We start from the raw sequence: 13778 nt of genomic DNA on the forward strand, positions 1-13778 counted from the left end.
AGAGTCTTAAATAATTATATCATCAAAGCAGGTTTATACTGAAGCTAAAACATGCGTTGGTAATGTTTTGTACACAACGCAAGTTCTATACTACACTGTATATCTAGAGCATGTTCTTATTTTATGTTCGGTCGGTTTTCAGATTTCATTTAATTCTAGTGTAGTCCTATCTCTTTGGTTTACTGCTGTCCACATGTCTGAAGTGTCCTTGAGGAAATCACAGAGCCACAAATACTGTGGCTCCATGCTGGACAAAAGTGTCACGGTACACAGTGAAGATACAATATATGAATTAAACTGTGTTTTTATCATTGCTTCATTCAGATTTTTGCTGAATCCATACCATGTTTTAAAGTTCACTAACTTCAAGACACAAGTTAAGCAGTGGAAACCCCATCCTTTGGTTCCCTGTAAGGATAATGTGATATTGTCCAAATCCTATGCTGACAGATGAGGTGGATAAGATTGTTCACTGACCTCTGAAGGACAGCATATTGCTGCAAAAACAAAAACAAAAAAATAGCTTAAATAACTGCATTTTGTTTAAATAGCTCTATAAATAACTGAATGATTTGTTTTAATTGACATCATAATTATTACCATGAGCCACCGCTTGAATTAATATATGACTAGGACAGCATTTTTAGCTCTGGGCCTTCATCGAGGACATAAAATGCACACGAGGCCTAGTGGTAGAATAAATACAAAAACACTTCCCTGTGAGGGAAAACAGCAGGATTTCATGAACAAAGACACACAACAAATAAAAAACGACCTACAAAGCCATGACACACACTCAGTGTTTATCTGGTGATGGTCCTTTGTGGTCAGTGTGTCACAAACCTTATACATCTTAAGAGCCTCTCACTCAATTTTTGATAGTGTGCAGGCCATTGTTTCATGAAATCTATCGAAAAGCCTTGACTCAAGCATTTTTCACATTTCATTGACTTTACAATTATTGTGCCTTATAACACATTGTCTGAAAACCGTGTGTGTGTGTATTTGACCGACAACACCCTCCCCGTCCTGTTGAACAGAGCTCTAATCATCCTGAATCACTGAAGACACTTGTGTGGGTGCGCGGGGCCTTTGGTAGCGAAACAGGAAGTTCCATTAAGTTTCACCACGGGGCAGGGAAGAACAGAGTGGAGCGGAGAACAAAGTCTGCAGGATGATTAGAAGTGGGAGGGTGGGTCGGGAGCGATGGGGGATTTCATGAGATTATCCTATAAATAGCGTGGCGAAGTTTCTTTAGTCATCAACGCCGGCATGTAACTCTGGCACACGAGCGATAAAATTGCTCTGAAAATGTTGCCCTGGGCTTGTACCTCTGCACGAAGCTAATAGCATTCTCCACAAGTCTTTACGAGTTGCTGAGTAGGATTTGAGTGTGATGAACTTAATCACTGCACAGTGGGGAGAAAAAAGAAAAAAAAAAGATCCAAAAAGCTTTTTTTCATGAATGCAACGGTACGTTAAGTGGTCCAGTGGGAGTCTATTGTGATCTCGGCGGGCTCGGAGCAGAATGCAAAGACAAATTGACCTTCATGATGGATTGAGTGGAGGCTCTTTTATTTTCTGCAAGGGATCAAAGTGGCTTTGCAGCACATGGCAGTGGGGTGGCACGCCTCTGATAAGCTCAGTCAGAGAGCCGAGGGGTATGTGGGCCCACCTACATGTCCCCGACTGAAACAGCATGGTGCGTTTGTTTACCAGTGGCTTCAAGGTCACCATGATGGAAGGATGACATTCTAATCAAACATCTAAACAACAACATCTCTACCTTTTACGCTTTATAACAGGGGAACAAACATTTTGATGACGCCCATGACTTTTAATGCATTATATACATACTTATATTGTTTATAATCTGTTTGTAGCACTGTATAATTAAGGCTTTAGCACTCAAATATTCACAATGTTTTTTTACTAGAATCTTAACACATTATTTAGCATCTTATATTGACTTAGGTCAGGTATCATAATATTTCATAATTGTTGGTCACTCACTGATATTTCTTTTGCAGGGATCATACAGTGTTAATTCTAATTTCCATAGTTTTAATACATTTTTTTATAATAATGCATTCCAAGTTACCCTAAGAGGTCATTGTTTGCTTTGAGTAAAGTGAAAAAAATATCAAATCTATGCAAAATTACTTTTTTTAACTTTATATTTTACACCATAGTGTGTTATGATTATTGTAATAAAGCATTATTATATTTATGAGTGCTTATAACTATAATTATAAAGTATTATAAGCAGATCTTATTCATTATAAGTATTTTTATAATGCACTATGAACAAATTCCTCATAGAAAGTGTTTTTCTTCCAGGTGTACAGTTAATTTTGCTGTCATGGTGGCATGTTTCTGTAAATATGGTATTCAGACCTAGGGCTTTCCATTCAGGCAAAGGTAGGAAGAGTGGCCAAATACTGCACTCCTGTAAAAGTACTGTTACTTAATAATAGCTCATACTCGAAGAAAAGAACACGTAATCATCAATATAACTACTAGAGTGAGAGTATAACAGTATCAACAATAAAAAGTACTTTCATCATGTGTTAAAGAACAAAAATATCGGTACATTTCTGTGTTGTTCCCACTTCTTTTATTTTATGACTGACATCGTTTCTCTATAGATGATCATCTACAGGTAAAGTAAAAAAAATATATATAAACACACAATATTCCCAGGCTTTGTCTATAAAGTGTGACAACAAAATGTAAATATTATATATATATATATATATATATATATGTAAATATTATATATATATTCTTTGGGCTGTGTTTACATCGTTTAATGAGTGTGAGCAGTGAAGCACTCTTTTCAGCCCAATTTCATTTTAAACCTCATACACTGACATCTGACCTGTTAGGCAAACCATTCAGATCTTTTACAAAAAGCACTGATATTGTATATTGTTTAGTTGCCAAATAATGAAAACAAAATATCTGAAGAGATGAAAACGCCTCAGTTTGTGGCCATTGCAATTGATTAAACACCTTTTTGGTTTCTAGCAAGTTTTAAAGAAACATCTTTTACAAATGTTTTACTCTTGTTTTGTGCTGTTACTATGTCAGCTGGAATAGAGCAGACGCCGAACTGATTTAAGATTCTGATCAACTTCTATTGTTGGTGGACTGATTCAAGTAGACATCCCACTTCCCACATCTGACGCCGATCATAAGGGCTGGAACCAGAACCTTCTGCACAATAAACAGCTACCACTGCACCGCCTTGCCACCTGAGATGGTCAACTGAAATCCACCACCGCACATGAACCAGGAAGGGGGAGTGTCTCTCACGGTTTCCTCTATTCCACTGCTCGTTTACAGGTGTGACGACAAACTGAGACGCAACTTGTGAAGACACAGAAAAAGACATAAAAACCACCAACATGCCAAGATGGTGCCCCCCACGCTACAGGCATGCATTAAAGCACAGACTGCGTCACCTGCTGCGCTCTGTGACACATCCCTGTCCTCATCCTGTCATCCCCCCCGTCACTCATTCAGCCCCCCACCGTTCATGTTCTGTCACGCTCCCCCTTGGCAGTGAGCAAAAAACTCAAACTAGACAAACTGTCAAGTCTGTCTGATGTCAAAACAGTTCTACAAGTGATATCTGGCTGTATAAAGAAAATTGACTTGACTTTGAGTCTGGATTTCTAACACGCCCCTTTTTTCTACTTTGAAATGACACATCGGGGGGACGTACATTTTCGATCGTATCCACTGCAGCATGGTTTCGGACCCATGGGGGTTGTCGGCTCGTTGGATTTCTTGGCTCTAATTTAAGCTGTCCTACTTCTTATCATGCCTCAGGGCTTTAGGGGAATCACAGCCATTGATGTACTTCTTCGACGTCGCTTTTGTAACTTTGCTTACAGCCAGTGTCACTATGGCTTGGGGACTTTAGAAAGTTCGGAGTAGTGCGGTGGTAAAGTTGATTAAAAAAAAAGGAGATCACTTGTAGCTTAATGCTTTCCCTACATGTGTAATAGAAGTGATATTACGCAATATATGTTTGGTGGTAATTAATGTCATTAATAACACTGGGCGACATTATATACCACTGGTCAGGGTGGATTGTTCCAAGTCCGAAACAGCTACCATGAGCAGTACTGTGCGCGTGCGCAGAAGAACAATTACTACAGATGCATCTTTACACGAGCCAGCTGGGCCTTTGTGAAACCAGATGTTACCCAATCGAAGCAGGATTCAACTATGGCGGTAGCCTTATCGTTATCACTATTATGATAATGTTTTTTTGGTAATCTGAGAAAAGCAGATTGAAAGGAAACAGAAATCATTCAGGAACATCGTTGGAGGGAACAGCATGAAAATACTGTCAGGTTTATGTAATCCCCAACTCCAATAAAATCCTTTTTTATACAAATTGTGAGAACAGAAAAAAAGGCTGATTTCACTCCATTACTACCACATAAGAACAGGTGTAGACCAGAAACCACTGGATGTATATCACATTTGACAACATCGACATAAGCTGGTCCAGGTTTGAGAAGTCTTAAGTATCAAGATTTTTGAGCGAGACTTGTTGTACGTGGTGTAGATGGAGAAAAAGCGTGTGTTGCTGCCCTTTTTTTATCATTTCAAAAATAGAAAAAAGGTTTAACAAAGTTGCAACAGAATTTTATATCTCTGAAGTCTACTTGTTAATATAGTCCAGGTTTGACAAATTTAAATACAGCATTTAGATCTACACCTGGTCTCTGGTTTGGCTGGAGAAAAAGAAAGTAAAAGTCCTCATTTTTTAAATCTAGGCATTTGGTATTATGTCCTGCATCTGTTTGACAACTTTCAGTGGTGTAACAACAGCAAATCTGTTGAGAAATTCAAAACAACTGCCCGTTACCTTTTGTCTTAATTCCCCAATGAGAAGCCGCTTCAGCATCATCACACACTCCCAAACCTAACCTGCTCATAAGCTTTGGAACTCTTTAGTTATTCACACTCAAGTAGCTTTCAATGGCTAACATTAACTCTTTGGCACAAGGGACCACACAATAAAAGAGCTGTTAAAAGTGTCAGCCTGTGTGGTTGGACCTTCTCATATGTGGGTTGCTCTTCCTCAGCCTGTGAAGCAGAATTTTGACCAAGCTTCAGGATGGAGCTCCTCTTCACCTACACCTTCTTCTTTCCCTCCATTGGTCTTGCAGTTCAACTGTCGAACCTCCTGAGTCTCCTCAACCTGATATCCTCAGCTGTTACCTCCTCAGGGAGCTGGAAACCGTAGGGAGGAGGAGCTCCTCTCTGGCTGGGTTGTCCTATAAAATAAAACATTATTAGATGTACACACTTAAGGTTTTAGCTGACTCTTTTCTAGAGTGGCTTCTAATTGGCAGGTTCTAGAATTCAGTGTCACCACAACCAGCCCCCCCTTCATTAACACTCGCCTCCCTTTACCTCTGTCATTCAGACTGTTTCTGATGGCCGCCTCTAACTGCTCTTCCTCCGTCAGTCCACCGGTGTAAGGGGGTGTATGATTTGTTGTGTAATCTGGTGGAGACTGCCGGTATCCAGAGTATCCTCCACCTGTGCCACTGTAGCCTGCACACAAACACATAAGGACATGCATGGGATAAGTATTAAAACGTAAGAAAACATGTTAGGTTGAGGCTCATTCAATTCCGAAAAAAAGTCAGACAGGGTAGTTGGGGTAGCTGAAGGAATCAGCCGTTGTTCCACAATTTAGTCTGAAGATAAATCTTTCTTTCAAGAGATCAAACAAAAAGGTATGACACAATCAAAGCTCTGTGTTGCAGTTAAACAACTTCAAATTCTTGAAAAAAGCCTAATTGGTACCTGATGAGCCTGAGGAGTTGTAGTGCGCATTTGGCCGGGAGTTGTATCCATTCGATGTCACGAACCCTATTGAAAATGTATACAAGCAGAAACTTAGAAATCCTGTATTGATTGTTACTGAAAATGATCACATTTAAATATTACTATTTAAAGGTTGGGGATTTTGTTTTCAAGAAAAACTGTACCTTTAGACTTTTTGTTAAACCATACAGTGGGGCTTTTAACAGGTTACAGGAGACTAAGGCTACAGAAGCGCAGTCAGCACATCCACAAGGATAAACAACTCGTGAAAAAAACACACTTAAATTCTGACCTGCACATTTCTTCATGAGGAACTTCAGTGGTCCAGCAGTGTAGAGCAGACCCACCAGGATACCTGCCAGGTGACCGACAAAAGACGTCCTGAAGAAGCAGAGCACAGATTAACTCCTAACTAATGAAATACTGCCACCTGGTGGGCATTTTGATTCATAACATTTGACAGCATGTAGAAAAAGGAAAACGTTAAAAATCGAAAGCTGTGTTTTAAAGATGTGCTGCATATTTTAGACTTTTTTTTTTTCTTTTCAACTCCTGACGGATTATTTTAGGTTGAAATCAGCTTCCTTGGCTCAAAGCCTGAATCATCTGATGAAGTGTTTGGGGAGATCCACCGTAGAGGTTTGATGTATACAACAGGCTTGTCATACTGTAGCAAATATATAGAGATTAACTTGAACGTTTGTGAACTGCTCCTTTAAGCATGGGTTATCCAGTTGAAAACAAAGGAATTAACCCTGGAAGTGCTGGTTCTCTGCTACGTACACCAAGAGTGTTCACACAAGTATCTCTGCAGTTTATCTGGCAAGGGAATCCTGATGAATTTTTATGCAATCATGTCCGATTGGAAACTCACCCAGGTGATGTGACGTGGATCAGCACTAGCTCCACCCAGCTAACATAACTATTAGACACAGGGAAACCCATCACGTAGGTCACACCTCCAGGGTGGTAATGGTTACTGAGCACCTTCAGAGCGAACAGGACACCTAGAAATATCACACGTTTAACAAATATTAATCAACATTGTGAGACTTACAGCAGATACTTTAAATCGGCTTTTATATATATATATATATATATATATATATATATATATATATATATATATATACTGCAATGAATCGTCACAAAAGAAAAAGATATCAAAATATAACAAATATCAATAAACATACAATTGGATGCATCCAAATATTAGAGAAAAGGCAGCCTAGGGAAAACCAAACAAAAAGAAACCTGGACTTTAAAGCGTGCCCTTTAAACATTGGCCAAAAAAACACCGTTTATAAAAGCCAGTAGCTGGTAAAACCGACATTATTGTCGGATTTTCAACTTCCCAGACGGTACTTGACAACATCATGTGTGACGAACGCTTTTTGTCAGAAAGAGCAACCAAATTAAAGCTCAATATTTTCCCCCTGAATAAACCATTTTCTCTAACCAGATCCTGCAAAAAAAAACATTCAATTCTGCCCTTCTCAGCACAACTGGAATGCCATGACTGACTCGCCTTAGTCCAGCAGTCACGTGACAAAAAGTCTGAGACAGGACCCAGAGTCTAAATCAAATACATAACTAAATACACAATGCCCTATATTTATTTGGCTTTACTTTTAGAAAATATTCCATGTCGTACCAGTAGAGCTACATAGTCAAATATTTTATACCAGTGTACATCTTTTGAGAGTTTTGTAGATGAGTCTGTACCTGAGAAGCCAACAGCACAGGCCATGCTGTAGGATTGGTCCTGGGTGAACTCTGTCAACATGGCCTCCAGCACCAGATAGACCACTCCAGTGAGCAGAGAGAAGACTGACAGCAGGTAGAGGAACCAGGGGCCGCCCAGCCGTCGCTCCAGCTTGGTGCCTTTCCAGAGGAAGGACAACATGTTGAAGTAGAGGTGCCAATCATCCGCATGGTGCAGCGGGGACAGCAGAAGACGGCGCCAGTCTTTAAACCAGTATGCCTGCTGGACACTCACACAGGCCTGAAGGTGAGAAAGATAGTATTATTCATATTGGTGCTGATAATATCAAATGAATACAGTACAAGACAATGGTGCATGTCATTCCTGCAAGATGTGAGGAGCCGACTGCGACAATTAGTAGTAATTTATCATAATCAGTCCATAATAGTCTCTGTTTTTGTGCATTACCTGCATCAGTGGAGCTGCAGGGAACAGGTAAAGGTACACGTTGAGTCCCAGGACAGCGAGGGTGACTGGGGGGATGTTGTCCACACCCATCTGAAACACCTGGGAGGCCAGGAGTATCAGGCCCAGATGGGATCCCCTGTGTCTGTTCCGCATTCTGAAAACAGACTGGGGAAGATACAACTGTGAGATTATAATTAAGAAAAGCCCCAAGGGAAGATGTTGAAACCAATGGGCCTGGATGAGAGATTTCTGTATATTCCAAGGTCAAAGCTGAGAACTAAAGGCAATGTGCTTTTGCTGTTGTTGTTCCTCGACTCTGTGAAGACTTATCAGGCTCAAGACTTTAAAAAGTAGCTTAAAACCCACTGGTTGTCTTTAATTGTAAACTGGATTTTGTGTTTCACGCTTCTATATTGTCTTCTTGTAATGTCTGATTAAAAACAGAGCTACATGATTACATTTTTGGTCGCTTAGTTGGATTAGATAGAACAAAGACCATGAGTTGGATTAACTAGTTGAATATCTGACAAAGCATCAAATCTTAAAATAGGAATTTATGTATTTACAAAGATTAATTCTTTTTTTTCTTATCTAAAACTTTAGTGTGCACACAGATTTCTATTAAAACCATTAGCTAAAGTCAGCATGCACACACAGGCACTTTGGGATCTGTCTAATGCAGGGGTGGGCAATTATTTTTCCCAGGGGGCCAAAATGCCGAACTCAATTATGCATAATATACATTTTATTTCTATATAAAAAGCAGTAAATGGCATTGTTTTGACCGCTGGTAAGAGTGTATGTTATTATTTGGCAATTAAAAGGTGAGGTTAGCTTTCAAAAATATCATTTATTCAAATAGAATTTTAAACAAAATGTGAAACATTTGACTCATTTTCAGTCACATTAATAACAAAGGGCATTTTGAGTTTCATATACTATTGAAACAAGGATTTTCTTAGCTTTCTAAAGACATCACATCATCTTTGACATGTCACTGAACTGTGTAACTGTGTAAAGAAAAGTGTCCCAGTTTTGTAGCCTTTTTGACTTTACATGCCTATATTAAACATTTAATGTTTTCAGAACATTACAAAAGAAAAAAAAAATTAAGGGGATTTTCTTTTTTTCTCCAACTATATGTCAAGGGACAAAACACTGGCATACTCAGGTTATATACAAATACTGCAATGTTAAAACACACTTCAACAGGTGGTTTATTATTATTATTATTATTATTATACAATACAGCACAGAACTGATAGTGAATATATTAAGCAGACATTATGTGAAAGTAAACTCACACTCACACCCCTTTTCCTTCTTCCTTGATGCTCTTGCTTTAGTTAAAGCTAAAGCTAATGCTAAAGCTAAAGCTAAAGCTAATGCTAAAGCTAACAGCAGCGTTAGATGCGTGTTTTACTTCCGCACATCGAGTCACGTGATTCAACGCTGTGAGAAGAATCTTAATGTACGTTTGTATATCTCAGTCACACGTCAGAAGTCTGCGTTTCTTGATATTTCATCATTTCTAGCTGTTACAAGTCGCTACTCGGCAAAAGTTTGCGGCGTTGACTCAGCGGTCATGTGACAATAACAGTCTGTACGCGCATGCGCATTACGGATTTCTCTCTTTTGAGTGACTTGATCTCCAGCTATGGTCTTCTGTAGAGTGAGTATGTTTAATGTGACCACACACACACAGACAGACAGACAGACACACACACACACACACACACACACACACACACACACAGACAGACAGACAGACAGACAGACAGACAGACAGACACACACACACACAGACAGACAGACAGACAGACAGACAGACACACAGACAGACAGACAGACAGACAGACAGACACACACACACACACACACACACACAGACAGACAGACAGACAGACAGACAGACACACACACAGACAGACAGACAGACAGACAGACAGACACACACACAGACAGACAGACACAGACAGACAGACAGACAGACACACACACACACACACACACACACACACACACACACACACACACAGACAGACACACACACACAGACACACACAGACAGACAGACAGACAGACAGACAGACACACACACACACACACACAGAGACAGACAGACAGACACAGACAGACACACAGACAGACAGACAGACAGACACACACACACACACACACACACAGAGACAGACAGACAGACAGACACACACAGACAGACAGACAGACAGACAGACACAGACAGACAGACACACACACACACACACACACACACAGAGAGACAGACACACAGACACACACACAGAGTCAGACAGACAGACAGACAGACAGACAGACAGACAGACACAATCAGACAGACAGACAGACAGACACACACACGGCTGTGGCTCAGTGGAGAGCAGGGTCGTCCTCCAATCAGAGGATCGGCGGTTCGATCCCTGGCTCCGGCAGTCCATGTCGATGTGTCCTTGGGCAAGACACTTGACCCTGAGTTGCTCCCGAAGGCTGTGCCATCAGTGTATGAATGGGTGTGAATGGGTGAATGATTAGTAATGTAAAAGCGCTTTGAGTGGTCACCCAAGACTTCAGAAATGAGCGCAGTATAATGGGTGTGAATGGGTACAGTCCATTTAAACGCAGTGGTCAAGACTAGAAAACACTACACAAGTACACCATTTACCATTTACACACACACACACACACATGTAGATGTAATGATGTAGGACATTTCTGTGATTGTTTGTTACTTTCAAAACACAATCAGTGAATAGAATCCATGGGTTACTCAAAGTAGCTTTATTATATAAATTCTATAAAACAGTAAACCAAACTTCATAACAAAATACACAACTGTCTCCCAAAGAGTAATGATGGGTGGGTTGATAGGATGGGATCGATTGAAGGATGGATGGGTGGATAAATATATGATAGATAGACTGCCATCATTGAGTCCATCCTCAGCTCCTCCATCAGAGGTTGATTTGCTGCAATCTGCCGTCCCTCAACAAGTTGTTTGCCTCCCCATCCCTCTCTCATCCTAGACACAAACTGTTGGGTCCCTTTTTCTGGCAGGAGGCTGCAGTCCATCAGAACCAATACTTCACGCCACAAAAACAGTTTCTTCCCATCTGCAGTTGGGATCATCAACAATGCCTGGTACCTCCACTGACTCACACACTTACATTACCAGGACATTTGCTCACAGTTACAGTTACATTACATTACAGTCATTTAGCAGACGCTTTTATCCAAAGCGACTTACAGGAAGTGTATTCAACATAGGTATTCAAGAGAACTACTAGTCACCAGAAGTCATAAGTGCATCTCCTTTCTTAAACAAGCATCTTAAAGCATAAACCAGAGCAAAAGTACAGTGCAGGGGCAAATTACTACGAAAACAATAATTGCAACAGACTAATATGAATATAATAAGTGCTACAAACTACAAACTACTACGAATAGGACAATTGCACAGTTTTACACACCCTTGCACAGCTTTTCTCTATTAATTTACACTTAACACTTTGATAAAATACTTGTTTTAACATACTCTTATGTATTTGTTTGTTTGTCTGCCATATTTTATTGTACATTTTCAACTTTTCTATTTTTAAATGATGTCTAATACAATTGCACAGTGTTTACTGTTACGCACCATTCATCTAACCATATTCCTTGATTGTGTAACGTAATAAACAGTTTCTGAAAATTAAGATTGATAGATAGATAGATAGATAGATAGATAGATAGATAGATAGATAGATAGATAGATAGATAGATAGAACGGCAAATTTACTTACCAAATTGTATTATGGTGTTTGATACTCTCATCTTCAGAAAATGTAGGTAAGCTCAGAATTTTACACATTAAAAGAAGAAAGTCGTTCTTATGTTAACATGATATCGTTCTAACTATATTTCTATATATATATTACATATTACCATATAGTATAGTATAGTATAGTATGTGTATTTATTGTCTGTGTAGTTGTATAGTATGTGTATTTATTGTCTGTGTAGTTGTATAGTATGTGTATTTATTGTCTGTGTAGTTGTATAGTATGTGTATTTATTGTCTGTGTAGTTGTATAGTATGTGTATTTATTGTCTGTGTAGTTGTATAGTATGTGTATTTATTGTCTGTGTAGTTGTATAGTATGTGTATTTATTGTCTGTGTAGTTGTATAGTATGTGTATTTATTGTCTGTGTAGTTGTATAGTATGTGTATTTATAGTCTGTGTAGTTGTATAGTATGTGTATTTATTGTCTGTGTAGTTGTATAGTATGTGTATTTATTGTCTGTGTAGTTGTATAGTATGTGTATTTATATATATATAATTATTTGACAATATAGACCAAAAAATAATTCGTTTTGGAATTTGTACTTTTACCACTTGATCGTGTTTCAGGGGGTTATCCTCCCGCTTTGCCTAATTAGTCTTTGGCTTCAGGTATCAATTACGAACACGTGTGTTCCGCACCGTTTCCCAATTAATTATTCATGAGCCGGATCTGGTGGAGAGGCTGTTGCTATAGTAACAGCGGTACGCAGGGCAGGCGGGAAGATTCCATCAAGCCGACGGTTGTCAAATAGATTGATACCGGAAGCCGACGGTGTCTGTTTGTCAAAATAAAAGCGCTTGTTCGTCACACTAATTATTATATTCCTTTATTGATCCCCATGGGGGAAATTCAAGTGTTGCAGCAGCTCAACTACACAGACAATAAATACACATACTATACAACTACACAGACAATAAATACACATACTATACAACTACACAGACAATAAATACACATACAACAACTAAACAGACACAAATACACATACTATACAACTACACAGACAATAAATACAACTACATACTACTATACAACTACACAGACAATAAATACACATACTATACAACTACACAGAATACACATAATACAACTACACAGACAATAAATACACATACTATACAACTACACAGACAATAAATACACATACTATACAACTAAAATAAAAAATAAAAAATAGAATAAAATAAAAATGTAAAAAAATGTACAGTATATCCACATGGTATATCCACATGGGGGCTGGTCAGCATGTTGACAGACTGTGGTCTCCGCTGTTGTTATACAGTCTGATGGCAGTACACACGCAAGTGAATTTATTCATGAACTAATATATATTATACTTAAATTATTAGCACAGCTGTTACGGGGAATAATATAGCTCTATCTGTATTTAAAAATACAATCATAAAAGTGATATTGTGATATTCTTTTGAGGAGGTAATGGGCTGGAAATCTCCTGGAAAGCGAAGGATGAGGGAAATATAACAGTAACAATCACTGTGAAAAACATATGGCATTATTAAGAGATGAATATGATGTGTGTGACTGTTATTTTAATTGTAGCCTAGCCTAAACATTTAACAGCTCAAGAAACGTTTTAGTTAAGTGACGCTGTGGTAGTAGTCTATGTATATGACACCTGCCATTTAAATGTTGTTTAAATAATGTTCAAGCGCACATACTAAAGATTTCTCTTTAAAATGTAAGTCTGGAGTCAGTGGGTGAGAGGAGGATGAAGGCCAAACTCGGAGCCATCCTGGACAATCCCTCTCACCCTCTCCATGAGGAACTGTGGCAGCTGGGCAGCTCTTTCAGCCATCGGCTGATTCTACCAAAGAGCAGGACGGAGCTTCAGACGCTCATTTGTGCCCACTGCCATCAGACTGTACAACAACACTATGCTGA

At 39.1% G+C, this 13778-nt stretch overlaps 1 protein-coding gene across 1 annotated transcript; it reads right to left on the reverse strand.

The window, feature by feature from the left end:
* Positions 1 to 2771: 2771 nt before the first annotated feature.
* rhbdd1 (rhomboid domain containing 1) lies at positions 2772 to 9614 on the reverse strand. The gene is made up of 8 exons (XM_054598298.1): positions 9337 to 9614; positions 8033 to 8197; positions 7585 to 7864; positions 6734 to 6866; positions 6152 to 6240; positions 5839 to 5904; positions 5440 to 5583; positions 2772 to 5300 (listed from the first exon to the last, which is right to left on the reverse strand). The coding sequence occupies exons 2-8, from the start codon at positions 8183 to 8185 to the stop codon at positions 5194 to 5196; spliced, it is 972 nt and encodes a 323-aa protein (XP_054454273.1). The 5' UTR covers positions 8186 to 8197; positions 9337 to 9614; the 3' UTR covers positions 2772 to 5193.
* Positions 9615 to 13778: the final 4164 nt, after the last annotated feature.

This window comes from Anoplopoma fimbria, chromosome 1 (assembly GCF_027596085.1).
Source record: "Anoplopoma fimbria isolate UVic2021 breed Golden Eagle Sablefish chromosome 1, Afim_UVic_2022, whole genome shotgun sequence".
NCBI classification, from domain to species: domain Eukaryota; kingdom Metazoa; phylum Chordata; class Actinopteri; order Perciformes; family Anoplopomatidae; genus Anoplopoma; species Anoplopoma fimbria.